Genomic DNA, 26,246 nt, shown 5'->3' with positions numbered 1-26,246 from the left:
AAGGTCTCCATCAATGGCAGTGATTCTTCATATTTCTATTACTAGAGAAACAAAGCTTTAAGAAGCATGGAAAAGTATTTCACCTAAACCCACAAATTTGTACAAATGAAAAAGTATCAATGCTTAAATTTCTCAAATAATCATGCTTGAGATAATTATAATGACCTTGCCGGTGGGCTGTGAACTCTTCATGCAGAAATAATGTTCTGTTCCAAATGCAGAATTCCAAATACTGTCAACAGCAAATAGATCTTCCCAACATAACCTGTTGGAATAGAGAATGGGAAATGCAGCTGTTGTCTTCCTGATAGTGTAGGAAAGCAGTCTCTGTACAGAGGAAAACAAGAGACTGAAAACTAAGAATTCTTCTTTGAGACTTCCTGTGTAGCAAAGTTCTTGGAGCAGATAAAAATAGGTGGCTGGACAACCTGGTCTAATGGGAATTCCTTTATCCTCCTTTCTTTGCAACTTGTCAGATGCTGTTTCTAAAGAGCAATGCTTTCTCCCAAGCTGTAGAAATAATTTTGGCAGTGCTGAGCCCTCAGAAGTTGTATCCAAATTCCCAAATTGTATACAAATTGCCAAAATTATGAGATGGGGAAAAACCCTGAAAATCTACTCTGGTAGTTCTAGATTAAATAACAATACTCCAGTGCTGAGTTCTGCAAAGTCAGTAACAATGTAGTAGTCTTTCAGATCACTCCATGGTGAGAAAGGTTTTTGCTTTCAGCTTCTTCTCCCCAGGTTTTCTGAGTGCTTCTTAGACATATTAATGGGTAGATTTGCCTACATTCCTGCAGCTTTTGGCATGCAAGATATTACTGTCGATAATTGTGGAATTTCATTCAAGCCTTTCTGGAATACCTAGTAAAAGTTATGCTAAGCATAATGCAGGAAACATGTATGCTCTAAAAACTTACCTAACAATCTGGATATTAAGCATAAATACATTCCACCTCATACTCGCACTACCCCCCTGCTGCCAAGAAGCACATCATAAGCTTGTTTCCAAAATGTGTTGCCATGGGTATGAGAGCACCACCCCCTTCAACCTTGGTGTTCTAACTGGGCAGTCCTTTTTGCAAAAGTCCGGCTTCATGGAATACCCTGAGTCTGGAGGTGATTGCCTTCCTCAAGAGCAGAGTTGTATAAAAATTACCTTCTGCAAACCTACATTTAAAATGAGAACATTAAACATCTCAACTCTTTAGTAACTTCTTGTGGAAAATTGTACCTGAAGTACTAGCTAAAGGAAGAGTTTTGTACACACTGATCTCTGAGGTCTAGTGTGGCTGTTGAGGAATTCCTCACTGTTTTGTAAACAGGCTCTGCTAAGAGCATGTGTTGGTTATTAAAGCAGAGAGTGAAAAAATTACATCAGGTGGAAGGGAAATCTGAGATAATTATTCCGTGCAATTGCCAGTTTCATTTGATTTTGTCTATTTTTCAGGTGTATACAATACATAAAAGTGGTCAGAACAGGAAAGAAATGAAGGACGTTTGATGTGCTTGAATGCCTCACCACTCCACCACAACCATCCCACTCATACAGAATAATTGGCCTAGCATTGATTATGTGGGAGATGGATTGCCATGCACATTTATATGGCAATTAGATTTTATTATTTACCATTTAACATGCATCACCAACTTTCCTCACAGTCCATTGCACAAGCAGACTGCTTTGGTTTTACCTCTGTTTAATCTTTTTCAGTGTCAGTGCTTTCCATCTAGTTTTTATTGAGGGTAAAAACATGAAAAGAGAAATAAGGTGGGTGGGAATCACAGGATTTTTATTCTCACAAAAATGTTTAATGTTTTTATGTAACTGTTTCTTTTTTTGAGAATACATGTTGTTTGAGGATTGTTGGGGAATTAGTGTATTTTAACCTGGAAAAATCTAGGGGAATGTTCAGATGTGAGCACTTACCTTTTGAGTATTTACTTTTGTCTATTCAAAACTTAGCTGCTAAGGACATTGCTGTGTTCTTACTGTTTCTCACACACACATAATTCCTATGACACAGCTTTATTTGCTTATGAAACATAGGCATATTTGGATAACCATTGAGCAGTACTGAAGAGAGTCAAAACCTGTAATAAGAATGAAAACTGAGCACCCAAGAGGTGCATACAGAAGTGGAGAGCACATTCAGTGGATCTGAGTTGTAAACAGGGAGCAGCATAACAATAGCATGAGAAAAAGTTTCTAGACAGAAGAACATTCATGAAAGTATAAAAAACCTTCAATGCAATTGTGAGAGTAGCAGGGTTATGAGTAGCATGATGGAATCAGGAGACTTGGAGAAAGGTAGAGTAGCAGCTATATCTTCAGTGTGGACTGATGTTGAAATTAGTGGCAAAAGAAAACTGTAAGCTGTTCTTCCTGGTACACCCAGCAACTAAATTCCCTGCAGTACCCTTAATTCTCACTGCCTTTTTTTCTGTCAGTGTGGACTACACTGCAGAGTTACAGAGAAATTGTAAAAAGAACAGTATCAGCCAAGGGAAGAAGCATCTTCAAAGGTCAAGTCTCTTGATAAATAACTACAATATGTACTGTGTGTCAATAAGGATGCCTAAAGAAAACCCATCATGTCAGCATTTTGGTTCTGGTGATGTCTCTTATTTCCAAAATACCTTTAATGGTGTATTCAAGCAAGATACTGAAAGAAGTGTAGGATTGGGGTGAAAAGATCAGTTTCTATATTCTTTCCCAAAAGAGTGACTTGCTAACCTATAAATTCTTTTTTATTATTATTATTATTATTATTTGCCTGTAAACTTTTTTCCTTGCTTTGGTTATCAGTTCAGGGAATGTGAAAGATGAAAGCCACCACCTGTCACAGCATAAAATGGCCTCTTGCCTGAAGTATTTGAAAAGACCAATAACCCAGCAAAGCCTGAACAAGTAAACTAGCTACCCTTTCCTTTTTGAGTGAGAAAGGGTCTAAAAGTGAAAGAATTCATCACTCAAACAGGAAAATATTTGAAAAGCCTATTTTTCTTTTATAAAAAATCACATCAAAACCAAGACATCAACCACAAATCAATACTGAAGGTACAGAATAGGCTCTGAAGTAAGTGGACATAAAACACTAAGTTTACATTTTCATGTCTTCCCTCAAGTGCCCTTGCAAGTGGTAGACAAAATACCATCATGCTCTACCAAACAAGCCTGTGAATGCACAACAAAGTGCATATTCTCTACTGTAAAGGGGGATTTGAAAAGTCATATGCTGAAATGTATGTGCTGCAGAAGCTAGGTAGATGCATCATTTAAGTCTTTATCAACTGTCCGTCAGTTTATTAATTGTCGGTGATCAGAGAGGACTTCTTGATTTATTGAAATAAAAAGAGGAATTATATTGCCTTATTATTTTTTAAGGGTCTCTGCTGGTTTAAATGTAAACCAGCAGGAGAAATGAACACAACACGAAACAGATTATAAGTCAGAGTTACAATTTATTAAAACTATTACAATAAATGCCATGACACAAAGAGTAATTGTTTTTAACCCACAAAACTCAGAAGTGTAACCCAGCACCCTCAGGCACAAACAGAATGTGGCACCCCCCCACGTGGTTCCTCTGAGTCCAAAGTAAAAGGAAAGGAAAAAACCTGTTAGTGCAGATGATGGTAGCAGCTAGTCAACCGTGGTGGTCGCAGTCTGGTCGAGAGTGGTGGTTGCAGTCCTGTTGAGGTTCTGGTCCTCCTCTGGATCCAGCGAGGGGTTCCAGAAGTCTCAAAACCCCAAGATTATATAGGTTCAGGTAGGAACACCCAGTACCTCCCCCAGGGCAGGGAGTCACACAATGGCTGATTTAACTCTGTGAGTCATGGGGTAATTTTGGAATTGTTGATTGCCCATTAGTAGATATGACACATGAGGCTGGGTGTGGAGGTGCTAACGACTCCCTGGAGGTGAATTATCACAGCTCCTATCTCACAGGCTTCTTTAACACCCATCTTATATCCTGAGGGTCAGTTGTGCTTTGGGCAGCTTCTGCAAATGGGCCATTGTTAACAGTTCATGAGAAATTACATAGAGACTTTAGAATACACAGCTTTGGTCACACCCAAACAGTGATAAACTGGTCCTGGCTGTTGAACTAGGACAAGATCAAGTACTTTTTTGATTTGGAACAAAAAGTAAATGTTTAGTCATGATTGATGAAAGTGGAGAGAGACTCTAGAATGACCACTCTTCCGCTGTTCAGGCCCAATTCCTTTTCTAAAGTGTATTGAAACACTCTATCTGAAAGAAAAGTTACCACTCTCTTCTGCCTTTTATACCTACTAATTGTGCAAAAGGTATGTGCTTTTCTACATTGGAGAGGTGAGAAGGTCATCAAGGACGAGTAGGCTCCTATATTTCAGTGAACATTAAAGGCATCTGAATGCCCACCTGACATTTTTATTTGAGGCAATATCCCTTCATTCAAGATCAGGATGTTGTCTGATGTGTTTAAATCAGTGCGTATTCAGCTTGTGTGAGAGTAACATATTTTCACAATTCAATTGACACAAAAATACCATTAGTTGGAATTGTGTAGGTTGTCTTATGATAAGTTCCTTGTACTTTGTTGTGCAACCATTAAGATACTATAAAGCGCTTTCTATTGGTCTTGTAGCATCAGATCATGTGTTTTAGGAAAGGCTTGAATAAAGTGGGCACTCTTTTTCTTCCAAGATTGGACTTTCCCTATGGTATTTCTCAGTCTTTGCAGTCCTCATTCCTCTTTGCCTACCTGAGGGAAGAAGCTGTTATATGCTTGACCATTTTGAAATAGTATGTTTAGAGAAAAGTGTACATGACACCTTGGCTTTGCCACAGCCAGATGTTCCTTTGTATTTTCATTTGTCATATAAAGGAATTGTGGAGTTGCCTGTTGTGTTTTCAGAATACATCATGGTATGCCAGGGATATCCATTTCTTTCTTGGATAGTTACACCACTCTAATACATGGCAGAGGCACTCTCATTCCTAACCATAGTAGTGATTTAGTACAGTGTGACACTAGAAACAAGACAAAACAACTTCTTCTAAAATGAAAAAAAAAATAAATAAAGGAATAGTTGAACGTACAGTTAAAACCAGCAGTACAGAAAGAGATGAAGGGAGAAAATATCTGCTTCTGGAAAGAATTAATGATTTGAAGAGCACAGAATCATAGAATCAACTTGATTGGAAAAGACCTCTGAGATCATCAAGTGCCTTTGTTCAGCCATCTGAACGCATTCCTCGGATGTTGTCTTTATGGGTTAAGAAAAAGCCAAGCCACAACTCCTTCCACTGTTTTATTTTTTCCCTGATGCCACAAATCCTGATTTAGGTTCCTGTGGACTATGCTGGTTTGGCACAAATGAGTGGTTTAGGATTGCTCAAAGAATCACCATCAAAAGTCTTAGCAAAGATATTTTAAATATAAATTTATGAAAATGCAACTTAACAAGGTTTGATAGCAATGTTCACTGTATTAGTTATTACGTGAATGAAACATACAAAGGAAAATCAAGTTAGAATCAATTTAGAATGATTTACACAAAGATTAAAGATGCAAAAGGGTAAAGGGAGGCCTTCCCATTGAGTCACAAGGTTGAGTGGACCCCCTTGCTTTCTAAATTCCTGATGGAGATTAGGTGCAGCTAGGTCCAATCTAGGTCTCAGACTTGTACAATGGTTTATATCTAAAGGAATGAACTACGTGGATTTTGTTAGTATTAATTTAGCATACAACTAAACAGCAACTTAGAAAGGATCTGTTGGGAATAGACAGTCTTGGGTAAGGAATTGCCTTGGGTAAGGAATGGTCTCTCAGTCGCAGGTAAAGAACCTTAAGAGGTGTCCACAAGGCAACAGTAGGTGAGCCGTCAAATTGCAGTTTAGAGATAACACAATTTGGACTCATTCATGTCATTCACAGAAAGGTCTCTGTGCCTCGAGGAGCAACCTTGAGAGATGCTCCAGCTCAGAGAGACGAAACTGTCATTCTGTCAGGCAGGGAGAGCTCAAAGAAGTCTCATTTGTGTTGTTTTGTATCTATACAATAAAGTGGTTGGCTTGTAGTCAAATTACATATATTGGGAAAGGTACTTATGAGACTCCCTGTACCCACAACTTCACTTGTTCCTGGATAAATGAGTCTTGGAAAAACCACCTGCTATCCATGTGTTAATCTCACAGTTAGTGCTGCAAGCTCATATGCATTGATGCTCACTGAACCACCTTTCTCCTTTGTTGGCTTCCTAGAGGAGTTTTTGGTGCTGCTTTGGCTCAGGCCCCTACCTCCTGTACCACACTCCTGTGTGCTGGTGCGCCTGTCACACCTGAGCAGCATTCCCGTGTTGTTGCTACTATTGCAAACACATGGATAATAATTCCCTCTACTAAGGCTTGAAGACAATAGTGGCTGTTTAAATGAGTTAATGTTTTTTGCCCACCAGCATGTATTGTGTAAGAGTTCTCAGATATGGACATGAATCAGGAAAGGAGGAAATTCTGTAAAGTGACCTCTCAGCAATGTCACTAGTACCAAATAATAAAATACTTCTGCTAGTTTTTCAGAAAAAAAATAAATAGAACAGCATACAGCATCTTCAGTTTTTATTTTAAATTTCTTTGGTTTAGCATTTGCAAAGTTCTTTTTCTGAAGAAATGCAGAGGGTTAGGATAAAAAAAGATGAGCTATTACAGGAGGATTTGGCATTTGTTTTACCAACAGTTATGTGTGACTCACTGTTGTGTGGTGTTCTGTGTGCTTTTGCATAAGTGTGATTCCAATAATGAATACATTGTGAGCTTGGTTCACTTATTAGCTAGCAATTTGTTTCTGTGTCAAATTTACTTGTTCCTTAAAGCACAAATCATCTCTAAGTTAGAAAAGAGATAAAATGGTGTAAATAGAAAAGGTCCTGCTGGAATAATTGAAGATCTGCAGTACCTGTAAAAGATATAAATCGAACCCAGTAATTTCATCTAGGTGCTTATGGCATAATTGACCTGTACCATTATTGCCATGATGAATAGACCGTAGCTCTGAAAGTGCATACTTCCAGTTGATTCCTCTGGCCTGCAACAAACATGTCAATGAGAACATGCCTGTAACACACTTATTTGTTTGGCCTCAAAAGAATGTAGGGAGGAAACAATCCTCCACTTCTAATAAAAAGGGGATAACTCTGCCCACTCCTAATGTAATTAAGAAAAGAGTTGTGATATCTACTCTCAAATAAATTGGTTTATTTGAAGCTTCTCCAGAGATCAGAAGGAAATCTTGGAGCACTCTATTGCCTCACCCATTTCTTTACTACCTGCTACTTTGTGTATGACAGTTGATATATTTTATATACATTGGTTATTTTTCTTTTTAAATTAAAAAAAAGCTTTGTTATGAAAAAAGATATTTTTAGGAGTACATTTAAAAACCAAATTGAACATCAGAATGTGCATGAAAGACATAAGCTACCCTTTAGTGCCAGAAACTATTGTCACACATTTTCAGCAGTGGAATTATGGCATCAGTATTGCATTTAGATTGCAGCTTGTTTACATAGTCTCATAATCTCATACTATTTATCTGATGAATTGTGATACCTTACTTAATGAAATAACCTACATCTAATTCATAATAGTAAGTAGGCAGATACACAACAAAAGATTTGTTTTGGAGCATATAAGATTTCCACTAGTAAAGCTATACTTACATAGGAAGAGAAAAAGTGAAAACATGGGCATTTGTATTGTACTATGTTGATTCTTCTGATCTCTTTCAGTAGGAGTAGGGACAATCTTTTCTGAATGTCTGCTGTTGCAGACAATTTTAATTAATGATAATTTCCACAATCCTGTCTTGTCCGAATTTCTAATGGATTGAGTTTTATAGGAAACTACTTCATTGAGATGAACATGAAAATGGCATGTGAATAACTGAAATAAAAGCAGCTAGGCAAAAATTTTGTGATGGCAGAAAAGAAAAATAACCAAGTGAAAAAATTTAATTAACTATAAAATAAAAATTAAAATCAGAGTATAAATTTCATAGCATATCCCTTCATATAATTTTATCACTTCGAGAAGGCATGTTTTAATGCCATCAGCAGCATACTCAAGATACATAATGATATTAAACATTTTATATTAAATCTGGGAGAAGTTTAGCCCATAGTCATAAAAACACTTTTTTATGCTTTATTAAAGGTGAAGTCTAATAGTATGGCTGATCAATACATATGATATGTATTGGTGTAATAGATTAGCTTGTGCAAAAGCAGAAATCAAATTAATTCGAACATCAACAAAGTTAAAGTATTACCCAAAACACATCTTTGTAAGAATTGTATCTTTACCAGTATATAATGATCAGTCTAATTATCAACACTCAAGGAACTGTAAGTAACTGTAGAAACACAGCTTACTTATACTTGACTTACTCTATTGTACTTCACTGCATATGATACCTTGTTGAAAATACTCCAGTGTATATGTTGAGGAGCATGTGTTCTGAGTTCCAGTTTATAAGCTGGCACACTGACCTGGACTTCTATTAGCCATTTGTCATAACTGACAGTTGCTATATGACTATATGCAGCAATTTCAATATGCTTGAGAGGTGGATATTAGGAATTAGCAGGAGATCAACCTGAAAGGTTGCAGTTTTAAAGATTTAACTAGTCACTGAATAAAAATGGTTGCTTGGACAGTATATGTTTAAAAAGAGGCTGCGCATTGTCATATGCAGCAGATCAAGTTTAATTTTTTAGCATAGAAGTGATTTTATTAGTGCTGTTCTCTGAAGTTTCCTTCTTTTAAGTCTATTGGAATCAGAGGAGATGAATTATCTCTCTATTCTGAGCTGACAATGACCAAATGCAGAGAATTTGAGGAAATTTGGAAGGGTTTTGCTTTCTAGATGTTCCACATGAGAAAAAGAGGAAGAACCTCATGAGGCAATAGTTTTAACTTTGTTTTCAGTTCAGCAGATTGAAAAATGCAGAAATCTTTCTGCTGTAAATGAATGAGATCCCATTTGTTGGAACAGATGAATCACCATATTTTAATCTGTTATGTCTAATCTCATGCTTCTGAGATTTATACTGTACCTAAAAGTTTTAGAGGAAAGCAGTATCCTATTCTCTGAATTATCTATATAGAATGAATAAAGCTTGAGGTTGCTTAGTACATGATGCTATAAAGTTTACTAAGAATTTTGGTTGGCTGGCTTATAAATTTATTAATATGCATGTTCCTAAGCTCTTTATCTCTATTTCACTAATTCATGCAATTGAGTTTTAGGGCTGGTATGTACTGACAAAAAAATTTCAACAGTCTAATAGACATTTATTTGTTCCAGTCTATTTCCTTGTAGGCAAACTGTAAACCATTACAAACAGCACTAAATTGCACTTCCTTTCAAACAGGCAAGTGTGCCAGGAGAACCAGTAAAAGGGTTGACTGTGGTTTATACCTCTAAGAGGAAGATGAAATTAGCCGCATGGGGTACCAGTGATAGCTAGTACATTCTGAGTTCTGTCACTATAATATCTGCCTACAAAGTTCAGGAGACACTTAGGAAATTAACAGTTTTGCATTTGAGGTGACGCAGAAACACCTTTTGGTCCATCCTGTGGCCTAGACTCCAAAATCATCCAGACTGGTGGATGTACTGGAAAACACAATGTAATTTAAAATATATATTCAGATAGTCTACTGAAAATTTATGCTAGCAAAAATCATGTCATCAGTGAGGATTTAATGCATAGATAAAGAAATTTGTCACTGGGTGATGCTTTAGAGTGAGATGCTGCCATGAGCAACTTCATGCACACAGTTTCAATGCTTCTCAGAATCTGTGTGCCTGAAAGGTCTTGCCTGTAGGCATCCTCAGAACACTCCCACCAAGCTGTCAAAGATTACTGCTTTTCTGAGTATGGGGATAACAAAGCAGGACACTAAACTCATGAAAGATATAGGAAACCATAGTTTCATTCCTTTCTGTCTGTGACTGAAGGAATCAAGCACATCTTGCTTTCCAGGACAAGGACAGAAGTCTATTAGATAGGACTGTGTTTCTGCTGTCCATTCCTCCCTTCTCTGGCCAAGCAGTAGTCAGGTTCTTTCCTGCAGCATGTCTTCAACAACAGGTATGGAAAGCACTTAGTTAAACCTACAGTCTGACACTTAAGGCACACTTGAGGGAACTAAGTTATATTGGTTTGAAAGTCATTGTTCTCTCTGCCAGACACACCCAACACAGGAAGGAAAGGCAGACCCTGAACTGTTTTTAAATGAAAAAGCATCCTCTGCACAGTGTTTCAGAGAAAAGTTATAGTTATGTCTTAGAGCTAAGAATTGCTGTATGGGAAAAAAGTACTAGTTTTCAGTCCTAAGTGAATTTCCTGAAGTTCATCAGAGTGGGCTGTTCATAATTGGTGTGTGTCACCAGAATTACTTTTGGCAATAAAATTCTGTTTGTTCAGTGTGTATATTGCTATTTTAAAGGCACCTGAGTCCCCTTGTTCCCACATGAGTAATATAGGGTATGAGTTTGGGTGGGGATAGTTAGTAATTCTGTTGCTTAAAAATGGTATCCATATGTTTCTCCTTTCATATGTCCCTAAATCTTTTATTTTTTGGTGTACTTCTTAATGGATGATTCTGGATACATGGACTTCGCTTTAATCCTGGCACTTCACTTATTACTTTTCCTCTCAGTGTGCTGGATCCATCGTTCATATGATCTGTGGTCAGGTTCCCTGATTATGTGAACAATATGCATCAGTGCTAGATATGTTTATAGATGGAGATTCTGTGAATTAAATCTCTTCTGTGAAAGAGATGCATGTTTCCTGAACACATGAACTGGCACATAAATAATATTGCCAGGTACTTCTAATTAATTAGTCATACAAATTGGAAGTCTACATCTGCATTTGAAAAAATATAGCCCTGCAAAGTCATATCATATATATGATATGTATCATTCATGTGATCTGTGTTTGTTTTCTTAATATATTTTGAAGATTTTTTTTCTATATACCTGTCACTCAGCACAAAAGGGCCCAAAGTTCATGTAGGTCAAAGATTCTACAGGTTATTTTCTGCATCTAATATTTATTTCTCCTTAACAGGTGATTTGTATATTGGAGGAGTGGCCAAAGAAATGTTTAAGTCCTTGCCAAAACTGGTACATGCAAAGGAGGGATTCCAAGGCTGTCTTGCATCAGTTGACTTGAATGGACGGCTACCTGATCTAATCTCAGATGCTCTCTTCTGCAATGGGCAAATAGAAAGAGGATGTGAAGGTATTAAATATGCTGATTTTTTTATATCATAGTGAAAGTATTATGCTAATCCTGGAATGTTTTGTTGATATGTATACATCAGGAGACTATATTCTACCTGCTTCTAATGGATCTTGCTTGACCCTTTCTTATAAAAGGGACCCTTTCTTTAGTATTATGGAGATAAGTGTGTGCCTGCCCTGCAGCACAGAGATTGATCTGAGAACATGAGTTAACTTCCTAATGTTTAATATACTTTCTGTATTTCTCTAGTGACAAGATATTTTGCATGTATTTTGTTTACTTGTGATGTATTTTAATTAATGATAGAAACAATACCAATTAGCTTCAGTGAAGTTCTTTATATCTTCATAACACTTAGGCATAAGCTAATGCTGAGGCATTAGCTAACTAATTCCATTTTTAAAGCAAACATTTTGAGTTGATTAATTCAAGGCTAATTTATGAAACCATTTAAGACCAATCTTCTATATTCTCTATTTTTGCTCACCTTGAAATTGATATTGTCATGAGCTTTTCTATGTGAAATCAGTAAGAGACAAATATGTTTTATCTCACATTTTAATGTCTTTATTGACTCATCTGGAATATCATGGAGTTTAGGTAGACAGAATTAGAAGAGGTGTATTTTTAATTCAGAAGTGTCAATCTCTAGCTATTTTTCCAGCTGTCTTCTGATCCCACATTATTTTTACTATGATTTATGGAATAATTTGAATACATTTTCTGTCCCTACATATCTACTTTATTCTCATAACTCGGGATTTTGTGTCCATGTTCAATATTATGTGTTCTCTCTTCTCTCAAGTGCTATTCTTCTCTTGATAGAAAAAAAATGTAAATGACATTGTAAAAATAATTTCAAGTTGGAATCTTGATGATTTTGATATAAAGTTTGTTAAGTTTAAAAACTGACATTGTAACAAATCCAAACAAAGCTCAGGGGATTTCCTCAAGCTTCTCGAGATAAAGTTTTCTGGTGGATAAATTCTGTCTCCTCTTTTGTTGTGCCTATAGCACTTTTGTAAAGGTGGAACTTTTTTGTTCTTTACCTGCTACCTTTAGTTAGCAGTATAAGTTCTATTGTTAGCACATAGAAATAGACACTAAAGCTACAGAGAAAATAAGATGTGAATTTTGCATATCATACTATCAGGAGTGCAAAAACATGTATAAAGTAGTTTGCCACGAAATTTAGAAAATTAGATTCTGCTTTCTGATGGGTGTTAACAAATTCCATGCCTGCCCCATCCCTTCAGAGAGGCAATGTATGCCCTAATTCCATTATGCATCTCATAGCTTCTTTTGAAATTATGTAATTTCCTAAATGAAATTCAAATACTTCAAAGAAATATAGCCACAGGCCTAGTGTGTGAGTTCACCTTTTAAACTAGTGGCACAACTCATCTGTCAGTAAATTTAATAAAGCTACCAACAATTTAATAAAGGCTGTACAACTACTGTCCTTTTTGGTGGAGAGTCAGTTATTTCCAAGACCAAAATCGTCTGACACAATGAACTGGTCTAACCAGATGTGCTACCTGGCTCCCAGAGAACTGCCTCATCAAAAGTCTTCTGCCTGCAGAAGGAGATCTAGAACAGCATGGAATGAAATATTCCCTTCCAACCTTTCTGCTTAACCTTGCAAGTTAATTCTTCCTTTTCATTTGTTTACTTCAAGTCCTTGTGTCTGACCCATCTGTCAGTCTGAAGTTTGCAGACCATGAATCAGATGTACAAAAAAGTGTTCTGCCACCTAAAAAATGGTGTAAGTCTCTTGCAAGTTTAGCTCCCTCCTAGAAAACTCTTGTTTGCCCCAATCTGCTAATACCTTTGCTGCTGTGTACAGCCAGTACTGTCTTCATCTTTACAGAGATGGGTGTTTTGCATCAATCTCACACTACAGTGGGTTGTGCAAGCTCTGAAAGTCCCCTGAGATGTCAAGTCCAAAGAGCTCAGGACACAGCAGCAGAAGTAATTTCAAAAGTATTATTCACCACCTCTATCAATCCAAAAGACAGCTGTTATATGTCCTTTGTTAAGACATCAGGCTGCTGGAAAATCTGGCCTGAGAAGTGAGGCACTTGAATTTGATGTTTTTCAGATTTATGGGATTGAATTCCTCTACTTTCTGGAACATATTTAAAAAAAAACAAAACCAAAAACAAATAAACAAACAAAAAAAAAGAAGTGAAACCTCTTTTTCTCTCTTCAGTCAAACTATGAAGCCAAAATGCACTGCTAATTAATTTTATCTGTTAGATTTTGTACTATAAATATTTTTATTTCTCAATAACTTTAATGTCATAAATGCATACAACTTTTGCAAATTCTCCCATGGATTTGGTGTGGCAAATTGCAAGGTTTGCATTTTTAAGCTTCAACCACAGCCAGACATCTCTGTTCTCTATCATTGAATATTGGACATAATTTTAACTTGTCTGAATTCACCTTGTTGACAAATTTTCAATGACTAGAACAGATAGAAACTAACAGCTAGAAACATAAATATGCTAAATAGCTCTTCAAATTGTTAATAGCAAACCCCAGAGCCAGATTGTGTCAACACTGTTTTGCTCTAGTCAAATCCACTGTACTTTCTTTAAAAAAGCAGAATTACAGAAATTACAGAAATTGCAGTCTGATACAAATTTAGTTTTTACTGTATGCATGCATGTGCATATATAATATAATTCATGTACTATATAAGCTATATGAAAGTTTCACAGTATCAACATAACTATAGCCATGCCACCCTGACACCCAATCCCATCAGATCTTGGAAGCCGAGCAGGGGCAACCCCGATTAGTGCTTGGGTGGGAGACCTCCTGGGAATACCAGGGCCTGTAGGCTCTAGTGCTCAGGACTTCACTGTCACCGTAGAAGCTCGCTCGGCCATGGCAGATGAAACTTAGGAGCAAAGGGTGGGGGTTAGTTCTATGCACATTGTGCCTCACCTTAAAAATAAAAAAATAAATTCACTGTGCAGGCTTGAAGGACACACTCATGTGGGTAGAGCCCTTCCCAAAATCTTCATTCATGAAGGCTAGCCATAACGATGATGATGATCAACATACATGAAAATTTTTTGTGATAAGGAATTTCTTTGCAATATATATTGCAAAACAATGTACATGCTATGCTAAAATGCTTTTTATGTTATGCATTACATTAAGCCCTCACATAGGACAAATGTAAATGAAAGACCAAATCCAGCCAATTAAAAAGTCTGCAGTGAAGACTAAATTAAAATTTTTAAATCAAATATGAATAAAAAGATGAGTGCTAGAGAAGAACATATGACAGTACTTTTACTAAATAGTTTGGTTCTGCAATATATATATAGGAAAATATAGGCCTGTTATGGTAAATATTATATTATTTAATAACATTAAACAGTCCTCCTCTGTCCTTAGAAAAAACCCAACTCTGACTTTTATTAATGGAAATACTTGCATGTAAGCTAGTCTTGATGGCAATTTTTGAATAATGGCTAATACAGATAAACAAAAACTGCTAAGAATCAATTCAATAAAAAGAAAAATACCTTGTTTTGTACCAAGACTGTATTTGTAATTTTTCTAAACTTGTGTGTTTTGGCATACACTTCTTCATGTGCCTACAAGGTCCTGCAGTTTACGTACTTTTAAGTCCTTGTGACTTTTGCTCTACTTTTGCAAAAGATGAGGAAATTCAACATTGCATAACTAAAGTGTAAATAAATCCATGAATATATAACATTTAAACACCTACAGATATTTTCACTTCAGCTTTGTAAAGTTTCTGAGTAGCAGAATCTGGTGAGAAAAAAATGTGTCTTGTCAGCTATGGGATTCTGTCATTATAATCCCCAGCTCAAGAAAGGGTGATGTAATGCCCAAATGTTTAAACTCCGGGGCTCAAAACTCCAAAGAAAGGGAAATCACTATGTAATGTCTGCCTACTGCAGTAAGCTAGTTCCTATCACTATTATTATTATACCAGGAGAAAATAGAACAGTCAATAGTTTTGCCAAAACAGCATTGTCTGTCACTCTGCTGGCTGTTCAGGCTCTAGGTCAGACATATGCTTCAGCAGTGCCTCAGTTAAAGGAAGTGGCCATTGAACTGACTTAAATCATATTCATATGGATTTTTCTAAAATACTGATAAATCAAAAAAAAGTCCAACACTGAGATATTTGAAGAAGCTCTAATGTAAAAGGTTATGTGGATTTCTCTCTAAAGTGTGATTTTTTTTCATATATTTATATAATCTTTAGACTAGTTTTGCTCTGTCATGAATAACTGGCAGTGTGAGTTTCAAATGGATATTTATGTCTCCTCCAAAATAATTTTATAATCCCAGAGCCAAATTTTCCTTTGTAATGTTAAGACTTAATGTGAAATGTGTGTGTAAGCTCATAGTAAACTGTGGTTCACCATCTATATTTCAGTCTTCATTCACCTGTCACAAAGAAAGGGACGAGAAAAAAGACAGACCACAGTGGATGATGATGCTAATTATTCTTGAATTCAGTGTATATGAACATGACAAATGGATAGTCAGGACTCAGACATGCATTTACTCTGTTAATGCATTCATATCTATCCTAGGAATTATAAAAACCAAACCACTTTTAATTTCCCTTCATTACATGTCATCAGCTCACTGAACCATTATATTTCTAGTAAAATACTGGCAAATTACTGCTTTCTTATTTTGGCTTGCCTGAAGATTTATGGCTATTAACATTAATTTATTTGCATTATATGGCATTTCTTTCTCTCTTTAACAGCAGCATGCACTTTACTCTGAATGTTTTTTTCTGTGTTTGCTGCCATTTCAATATTGCTTACTAACATTTACTATATTCTGCTTTTTTTATTTTGCTGACAAAGTTGCATTGATGAAAGCTGATTTGCAAGGTAGATAGCCCTGTGTGTACTAAACAAGACTGAAACCCCCAATGCACAGTTGGATTTCTGCAATAAATGCTCTGTACATTTCAGAACTAAAGCGTGTTATTTTGTTTCAGATTTTGTCTTTCACACCTCTAAAACAATGGGCTACATGAACCTTCATTTCCAGCATAGTTTGCATAAAGGCTTTCAGTCTTGAATATGTTTGTATAGTGATTGCTTTAGTGCTTTGATCATTCCCTTTTGAAATTTCCTTATATTTCAGTAGTCTAGTTATGATTCTCTAGAAATAGAGTAGCTTTGTTTTTCACCTTTTGGCATGCCAGTTCATTAGTAGTCTGATTTTCTGCGTTTCCCTTTTAAAAAGGAACCTGCATGGGATCCCTGAAGCATGTGAATCAGTTCTTGTTAATATTCCTGCCAAAGAATCCCAAACTTCCCATAATTTCAGACCTAAATCATTTAAAATAATTTGTGGGATTAAAACAATTGCAATAGTGTAGCTTCATTTTATTATTTTTTTTAATTTGTTCTGTTTTTTATTTTATTATCAAATCTTTCATTCCTAGAGGTTTTTTTGTGTGACAACTGGCTTTGCTGTTTGATATGTATTTACAGGAAGAAATAATGAAGTTTTAAGAAAACATTCAGCCAGTTAATGATCTGACATGAGAATAACAAATAACTCACAACAAAGTTAACATTCCCAATGTACCTGGAATAACTCTGCTTCCATTTGTGTATTCTTATATGTTTGACATAGCAGTCTTACAACGAAAGCAAATCCACCCTTTTAATGTTACATGCTGCTACAAAATCAGCAAGTTTATGTGTGTTTGACTTGGTAACTCTTTACTCATGTAATTTGAGATACTGGCAACTAGTTAATGTGATCCAGTAAGAAATACTTTTCTTTGGAAGACAAAGTGCAAGTCCTTTTTTGTATGTTCTCATTAGGCCCCAGCACAACATGCCAAGAGGATTCGTGTGCAAACCAGGGTGTGTGCTTACAGCAGTGGGATGGATTTAGTTGCGACTGTAGCATGACCTCCTTTAGTGGACCATTATGCAATGACCGTAAGTACACAAAAAAATGCTCCTCTTAATGCTTGAGAGCTTAAAGGCAACATTTTAAGCAAGTGCCAGAAGCATTATATTATTTCAATATTAGGTATTTAAATGAACCAGTAAACCCTCTGAAAATCTGTAAGGCTTGTGATAAGAATAAAGCTAAAATATGCAATACAAATTTTGGACAATGTGCAGTATCGAACACTGGCAGAATTTGGTTCTACTGCATTTGATACCAAGTCTAATATACTGATGGTTACCTATTTGTTATGGGCCCTTTCCTGCATAAATATTACAAATGGAATTCTTTTCCTGATTGAAAAAGTGTTTTACATTTTGTTACCTTAAGTTATATCATAATCTTGTGGCACTATCATGAGGGCTATAAATGAAGCAGTTGACAAGGCTCATTATCTCCCTTTATAGAATTCTTTAGGTGACAAACTAAACATGCCAATGATAAAAACATACTGAGTATTTTAGTTCTTTTGGATTTCATCTGAATAAAACTACATAACTTATAGCAACCATCTGGTCTTTCAGTAAAAGCTTAAATGTGTCAAAAATAAAGGTCCTGATTCACCAGTTTCATAATCTAGTTTTATTCCAAACTAGCTTTATTAATCTGTAATAATTATGCGGAAGTGATGGTGGAATAGTAATAGAAGAGCAATTATGTTCCATGGTAAATGTTAAAAGCAAGAGACTGAGTTTAGTTTTTAATTCATCATATTTATGATATCCAAATATAAATTTTTATATCCATATGAAGAGGCTATTTTCTTAAGTCTTTTGCCCTAAATTGTATTTCTCACAAGGCTAGAAAATTAATTATATGTAAAACCTAATTATTTTTTCTCATGAAAGTTCCATAGTTCCAAAACTATGGAAAGAATGAAAAGTACTCACTTCAGTCTGTTTCTCTGTTGTTGCTCTCATGGTACAAATGAAATGTGGTATCAACAAACTCTCAATAATTTGAGCAAAGGTTGGATTTACTTAATGTATATGAGTTTGTAATTCCCAGCAATATGCATGATTAGTCATATTACTAAACATTCATTTTTAAAGGTTTCAGGCCTCTATCTGCTACAGGAGAAAATTGTTACTATTTTGCTTTTAAGTTATTATTTCTGGTTTTCTGTGATCTTTGATTTCTTTCAAAAGTAACTGATAGCTATGAATAAGAAGTTATACATATAGCATCTAACAAAGGAAAAACTTGGTTTATAAATGTTTTAGTAGTAATTGATGTCTGGACCTGGAGTATTCTGTGATTATTTCTTCAAGTGACAAGTGATGCATAAATTTTGTGAACCGATGAACTTACGTAAGAAAGATATTTACTAAAATGTGAAGGCTCATCTTTATGGTAACATTATGGACTACATTGCACACAATTGAGATATTTCACTCTGTACAAATTTTGATGATGATAACAGAGTACCTTTACTAAATGGCTGCTAAAAATACTTTTTTTCTGAGATAAATATTTTTAAATATTCTTTTTATCACAAACATGAATGATAAATTTATCCCAGATCTGGATGCTTTGTAATAGAATGCAGAGTCTACATTTGGTTTCTGCTTTATCTTGACTACTTAGATTAGTTCATATAGTAAAAAATCTGCAAATGAAATGTAACAAGAGAGATTTTTCATAGTGGTATATATGCCAGAAAGAAGGAAAAAAAGATGCTGTAAACTCAGTGTCATCTAGATGCTCCAAGATTGCCCTCTGCTGTGTTTAGAAAGAGCATAATGCGAAGAGAAATAGTGAAATGTTACTACGGTTTTCGATAACTTGCACAGGCTGCACACCACAGGTTAAACTTCGCAGCACTGAAGTAAGACAAATTCCCTTCCTGTGAAGAAAGATTATCTCAGCGACAGGTCTTAAACCGCACCTGCTGGTTGCTGAAAATGCATCCCCTTCAGGAAGGATGTAGGCACGTTCATGTGTGAGCATGTTTCCATTGCAGATTGTGCGTGGAGTAACGTTGATTGACAGAAGTTGTAATCTAACTCAGTATTGCTACACCAGCCCGACCTTGGTTTATTTTACATGTAAATATCCTGTTTTATGTAAAATGAAGTATTCAGGACATGAAAATCTAGAGATTTTTAGTTCTCAAATTCAAAAATTGACCACTTAAAAAGAAGTGTCAGTGGTGATAAGAGAAACAGTTAAAATTACTTGTTTTAGGGAGACTTACACTCCACCTGTATTGACTGGCCGTGCTGAGGTGCTAGCAAAGAGGTGCTGGAGTGTGGCCTCGGTGACAAGAGGACAGGACTGCCCCATGGTGGATATAGCCAGCTCCACCAGACCCATCCCAGCTCAAGCTGGTGGAAGCTCTATGAAAACACATTTAGAAAGTGTGTGTTATGTGTTTATTTAGGCCTAAATTTAGGCTTAAGTTTTCAGAGTAGACTCAGATAATCAGCTGACTCGAGCTGGGTTAGGCAAGCTGACGGTTGACTGCTACTGGTCAGTGGTATTCCATACCATATTCTGACGTCATCTAAAGTATAAAAGTGGATGTAGGAGGGGCTTAGTTCAGTTCCCATCATGGCCAAGGTAGACAGGACATGCTGCCACTTTCCTGCTGTGGTAGGCCTTGCTGCTGCTGCGCTGCCATGGCACATTTTGTTTTAGTTCAGGGAAGTGAACATTTTATTGTTATTCTCTCTCTCTTTTCTTTGCTGCATATCTTTTGGGGTGCTTTATAGATCCGGAGTGATGAGATCTCTTTTTGATGGGAGGTAGAGGATTGTTAAATCTAACTTGTGTAGGTGTGTGTTATATTGCAGTTTACTTTTAATTTTCTCTTTTCTGTATAAATATATAAACCTGTTTTCAGTTTTCCAGGTTGTTTTCTTTTTTTTTCCTCAGCAGGGCGATGGGAACTCTTATTCTGTGTTTGGGTAGTTGACATTTTGCCAGCTCAACCAAACACAGTGTGCCATTGTTACGAAACTGCTGGATAGATGAAGGATGAGGGAAGAAATAGCAGAGGGACCATGGATGACAGGGCAGAGGGAGTGGGTGTACAGCTGGGTGGGTGTTTTGCCCTCAGCCATGATTTTACCTACCACATCTCACCACTCTTCTGTTCCGCAAATTCTTAGGGAGCATATTTGAACAGAAATTTCAGTGACTAAGGGGTCAAGATGAGAGGGAACCTCTGGAGATTGTCTACTTTATCCCCTCTGTTCAGAGCAGAGTCTGATAGTACAGGTTATCTGGGTCATCGTCTCCAAGGATGAAGACTCTACAACCAGTGAAGCTTTTGGCCTCTTTTGCCACAAAAGCATATTGCTGACTCATGTGCTTGTTGACTGCCAGGATGCCCAGATCCTTCTCTGCAAAGCTGCCTTCCAACTGGTCAGGGCCCAGCTTGTCCTGATGTGTGAGTTTCTTCCTCCCCAGGTGCAGGACTGGGAATTTTTTATGAGGTTCTTGTCAGTCCACTTCTCCAGCTTGTCAGCATCCCTTTGAATGGCAGCACACACATCTGGTCTATCAACCACTCCTCCCAGCTTTGTATCAACTGCAATTTGCATAAATGTGCACAAATTACCTTGCTGCATTTGAGCTGATACTTTCAGTCTGTTTCCCGTAGTAACCTCAGTGCACAAAGATCTGACATACATCATTCCTAGGCTTTCTAATGCAATACTTCACATATATCATTCTTGTCTTTAATTTCCAAAACAGAAAGTGTGGAGGAAATAAGGAAAAAAATAGTTTCTTGAAAAGCGTTATAATACATTCTACTAATACACTGTGCAAGAAGTGTCTTTAATCCTTCTGATAACACAAAATTATTACTTGTGTGCTGTTCAGTGTAATATTGCAGGTGAAAATGCACAAGCTTAAAATTAAGATTTTTTTAAAAAGCCTTCTCTCAAAATAAGCACCATGTGAGGCAGATTGTTTTCTTTCCCAGTCCAAGAGTGTCCACTGTGTCTACTAGGGACAAGGACAAATTTAAGGAATGTACTTCTATGCAAAAGGACCTGGACCTGCTAAGTGTAAGGCTACAGTTTTACAGTTGAAGTGAGGACCACTCATTACAGAAGTTTTACTTAGTTGCGAATCTCAGTACTCTGCTCTGGTGAGTATGGAGTGCCTACAGACCATTAGCCATGGTGATAATGGTGGGAACTTTCTGTGTGCTGCAATTCCCTTATTTTCTAGAAGATAAACAAGGTATGAGAATTTTTGACCCCAAGATGCTATACAGTTTATTATTTTTTCTTTTGATGTGATATGACACTTGGAGATTCAGGGCACTAGTGCTCTTTAGATATGATAGACATAATTGTTACACTGCTAAGTGTAGAGCAGAGAAGTAGCAGTTGTTCCTACAAAATGAGATTATATAAAGACTACTAAAAGGACAGTTAATGGCTGTTGGTACAAATGGATGCATGCATGCATCTCCTCTGAGAAAATACATCATGAACACAGTAACTATATCAACAACAGGTTGTGTAGTAGAAGCTATCCTCCCAGGGAATTCAGCTTTTTTATTTTTTTATGAGTAGGGTTGAAAATTGCTCTGTCACAGAAAAACAAATCTATAGAAGATTATCTGCTTTCTATAAGTTTACATCTATTTTCACTCGGTCAGTCTTTAAGTATAGCCATATTAGTGAATGTAATGGTATGTTTGTGGAAACAAATACTGCTATTATGGCATGGAAAATAGCAGACATAATAACATTGTCACATTACATTAGTATAGAAATGTTCAGTGCCAAATTACAGGGCAGCTTCAACACTGTCTGTTACTATAAGGTAATAGTATATTGGCGTCGTACTTGTGATGGTATAACTAACACTGTGTCTACACTTCCATTAAAATCCATTTCTGAAGAGTCAGAACTTCACCACGCAGTCTCTCCTGACTAGGGATTCAACATTCTCAGTCACTGTGAGTAACAAAACTTTTTAAAAAAATTATTCCATTTTATTTTTACTCTTTACCAAAAGAAAAAATCAAAAGTCCTAATTTAAACAGTAAGCTGTGTCAAAATTACAAGATGAATTCACGTTTGGTTGCATTACAGAGATACTGCCTTTCAGCTAAAACTGTACCTGTCCTTGCCAGATTTAATTCCAAGCCAGTGTCAGCTTTTCTAGACCCCTTCTTGCATCAGGGACTGAAATATATGTTTCCAGAAAATCAAATCCTAATTATTTCCTGTTGAGCACACCAAACAGTGGATAATTTTGCTGTTGCTGAGGATAGTAGAAGCAAGACACTATAAAAATGTATTAGTTGTTTATGAGAGATTTGGTTATTAGAGTATTTGATACGATAAAAATTCCAGAAGGAACAAAATTATTCCCTCTTCAATGTAGTGTTTGGAGAGCATTAAGTAATATTGAGGTAATACTTCAAACCTCAAACCTCCTAAATATTGAGTCAGCATGCAGCAATAAGTGAGTGGTTTTATAAATACCAGCCACCTTCACTGCAGAACTCTGATCAAAGCAGGCACATTCTCGCACTGAGAAGAGAGTCTTATACTTTGTGAACATGTAATTAGCGAGTATGTAACAATCCAGATTGCAAGAAGGGTAATTCAATAGTGCATGCAAGTGTAGCTGTGTCTTTCCTTAGACTTGCAGGGTTTGCTGTTTAAAATTGTGCATGGGTACATACATATTTTTTTAAAAAAATCACACACTATATTTATAGTGTATAGAAGTAGGAGTATTTATTATTTTCTGTTATCCATACACTGACTTTTACAGCTTTCTGAACTATCATATGGTTTTGAGAATTGGGTAGTCATTCTCCTCTCACATCTTCCTTCTCCTGCCACTGTAAATTCAAGGGCAATATTCATTCTCTTTGCGTTATCAGTTCAATATTATGCAAATGATAGATTTAAATAATTTTGCTGCATAGATTTCCTTCACATTTATTATTTGATTTAGCTGTTATGTATACTGCATCTTTTGGACCTTTTTGACACCTAGAGTGCAAGTCCATGTTAACACTACTTTTGTGAGCAGGATAAATAAGTTTAATTAATCCATTGACCAAAAGCTGAACTAATCACAATATCCACTCTGTAGTACTTTACAAAACAATATTACATATTCCTAAGCCTTTTTTTAGAAAATTCCTCAAGAGCACTTTAAAAGAACACATTTTATTTTTATATCCAGTAGCTGAGAATTAAAAAAGCCTATCCCTTATAACACACCAGTCTAAATACCTCATATGATTGCTTTGCCACAGAGACTCACTTTACACAGGAGAAATAAAGACAGCTGCACATAAAATTGCAATGCTGGGCAAAATGGTAGAATGAACTAATTGAAGAAATCTCAATTTGTTCAGCTTATTTTATCTGATATCTCTCTGCAATGAATATCTGAAATTTCTGGTGACAAATATCAGTGGCCTAATTTATATAAACTTCAAAGGAAATAGGACTTTACACAGTCTTGAAAACATAGAAAAGTTGAAGTGTTTAGAAGAAAACTGTAAAAAGAGCAAGGAAAGTTGCCTGTGAGCAACAGCACTTGACCAAGTTTATTTTTTTGGATATTTTTATTGGAAGCCTAACCAGAGTGCACACTGAACTGTCAGACTCCTGTGATGTTATATGGGAGTGCACAAGAACTGTGGAGCTTGATGCATGGATGGCAACATTTTTTTGAGGTTTTATTGGTCCAGCACTGTTTGGCTTTTTCTCCTCTATTTAATATGCATTTTGCAGTATGTAAATTTTGGCTTTTCATTAAGATATACCAGTCTATTAATTATGTAAATGAACAGGCATGGTTTTCTTAACAGTTTGAAAACAAGTTTAAGAATTATTTTTCTTGTTTACAAACAAATTCTGTAGTAGTGAGTTGGATGAGCTATCCATGCCTAAAATAGCTGAGGAATTTTCATTTTCTTAAATACATTGCAAACAATTCTTTAAAAAAATGAAAATAATTGAAAGTTGTTTGGAAGTTACTGTAGAAGCTCTTACATGTCAGAGTATTTCTAACAAACAGTAATAAGTAAAGTTTTAAGTGGGATACTTGATACAGAAAAAGCCAAAAAGGAACCTTCAAGGTAGCCACAATACATTGGTATAGCTTGTAACTGAGACAGAAGCAATTATGCAACATTTCTGGCCTACTCAGAGGTATTTTCTATTTCATGATATTAAAAATGGAACATAGTGTCAGAGAATTGCAAGCTTCTCTCTGCCTCTGGAGGAATCAAGGGTGTAATTAAATTGGATTTTGGTATGTCAATAATATCTTTCTCTTATTAATGGCATAATAATTTTGTAAATCAAATCCTAGAAGTGTTTCTAGTGTCATCAAGGTGAAAATGATTAAGGGTTAATTAAATATATTCTCATGGAACTGAAATTGTTCTGTTGGGTATCGTTAGATTCCTTTCTCTAGAACTCTCAATTATTACAATTTAATGGCATTTTATGTACAGTTCAGACCTGAAAGTTCTGTAGCCAAAGCTATTCACAGCAATAAGCATACTGGACAAGTGCTGTGACTGTTCTTTCTCACAGATTTCTCTGAACATCCCACTAATATCATATATTAAAATCAATTTTAGACAGCTGGTAGTTTTCTGAACTAGATTAATCATTATACACAGCACAGCTGGAATAGAAGCATTAACTCTGTGATGGTGTCAGTCATTCATCTCCAACAACCCCTCCCCCAAAAAAGGCAATTAGAAAGTGGTAGTTTTTTAATTAGATGACAGCTGCAAAGGTCAGAAAATGGTAAGAAGAAAAAAAAGCTTTCCAAGCAGTGTCTTCTATAACCCATTGTATGAGAATAGCTCAAAGTGTATATGAAAAGTTTGGTTATGTATATCTATTTTATATGTAAGGTATTGAAGTACCATGGCACAATGGTGCTTTAGAAAGATAAAATTATTCAGTTTTTCTGAAGTCTATACAACTGTATTGTGTTACTAAGGCAACCTGTTCTTCCTCAGCATGTGTTCTGGCTTGACAGCTAGATAGGTAGGTTAGATTCAAAGTAACTACATACATATGAGGAATTCATATGCTCGTTGCAAAACAAGATTTTGTTGGTCTCTTGACACCAACTTCAGAGACTTTGCTGTGTTCATTTTTGCCAGAAGCTGCAGAAGATTAAGGCAAAGAGAACCTTTCCATTAAAAGCAAAGTAAAGAAAATTACCTGAATCTGACATAGGTAAATCAAAGTGCCCAAGGAGTCAAAATTAAATAGCCGAGCAATTACTCATTGCTCAGAATGGAAGCATGCACTGGAATAGTGGTAAGTCAAAGATAAGGCATTTCTGTAGATATTTTTGAAGCTTTCATGATTTCGTTCCTGCGCTGCAGAATGGACATTGCATCTGTTTTGACCACTTTTGGCCTGCCATTCCTTTTAACTAGCAGTTAATCTAAATGAACTACCTGTATTTTTCTTAGAACATACATCTATAAAGATAGTATTCTCTCAATGTCACCTGTAGTGTTTAAGATCCTTCAATATTTCATTTTAACTTAGATTTATGAATCTTGTATACAGAGGTTCTATTTCTGCTTAGGTATTCTAGGATATTATGTAAGAAGGTAACAGAGCCCATAATAACAGTATGAAAAAAAAGTACTGATGGAACAAAATACTCCTAGGACTGAAGGAATTTTACAAGGTTTTAATGTCTGATTGCACAATGAAGGCAACTGCAAAATGAAGACCTAGCCTGAGGAAAAGCACTCCATATTAAAAGCAGTCAGTACCCAGGTTGGGTAATGGAAAGTTGGAACTGTAGAAAAGACGGTGAAGAACAGCTAATGGGCATGAAGCTGTTTGCTGCCCACAAACCCAATTAAAAGGCTGTGCTAAGGATGCATGTCAATGTTGTGCTAATTCTGGAGGAATGTTCATGCTGCTAAACTTTATGTCATCGCTCTTAATTAAGGCAAACTTTGAATTGAA

The 26,246-nt window shown here is 36.1% G+C and overlaps 1 protein-coding gene across 33 annotated transcripts in view; it reads left to right on the top strand.

Moving 5' to 3' along the window:
• The window catches only part of NRXN1 (neurexin 1), a 726,520-nt gene that overhangs the window by 354,616 nt on the left and 345,658 nt on the right, over window positions 1-26,246 (top strand). For 17 of the 33 annotated variants that reach the window (XM_071580693.1, XM_071580684.1, XM_071580756.1 and 14 more), the window contains 2 exons: window positions 11,131-11,304; window positions 17,163-17,282. In XM_071580693.1, the coding sequence (XP_071436794.1) occupies window positions 11,131-11,304; window positions 17,163-17,282 (294 nt within the window). Of the gene's footprint in view, window positions 1-11,130; window positions 11,305-16,184; window positions 16,212-17,162; window positions 17,283-26,246 lie in introns of all 33 variants that reach the window. The other 16 variants (XM_071580616.1, XM_071580598.1, XM_071580535.1 and 13 more) reach the window with 1 other exon arrangement.

This window comes from Pithys albifrons, chromosome 2 (genome assembly GCF_047495875.1).
Source record: "Pithys albifrons albifrons isolate INPA30051 chromosome 2, PitAlb_v1, whole genome shotgun sequence".
Classification (NCBI taxonomy): Eukaryota; Metazoa; Chordata; class Aves; order Passeriformes; family Thamnophilidae; genus Pithys; species Pithys albifrons.
The sequence above is the reverse complement of the archived record's forward strand: the minus strand, read 5'-3'. Positions and strand labels throughout refer to the sequence as shown.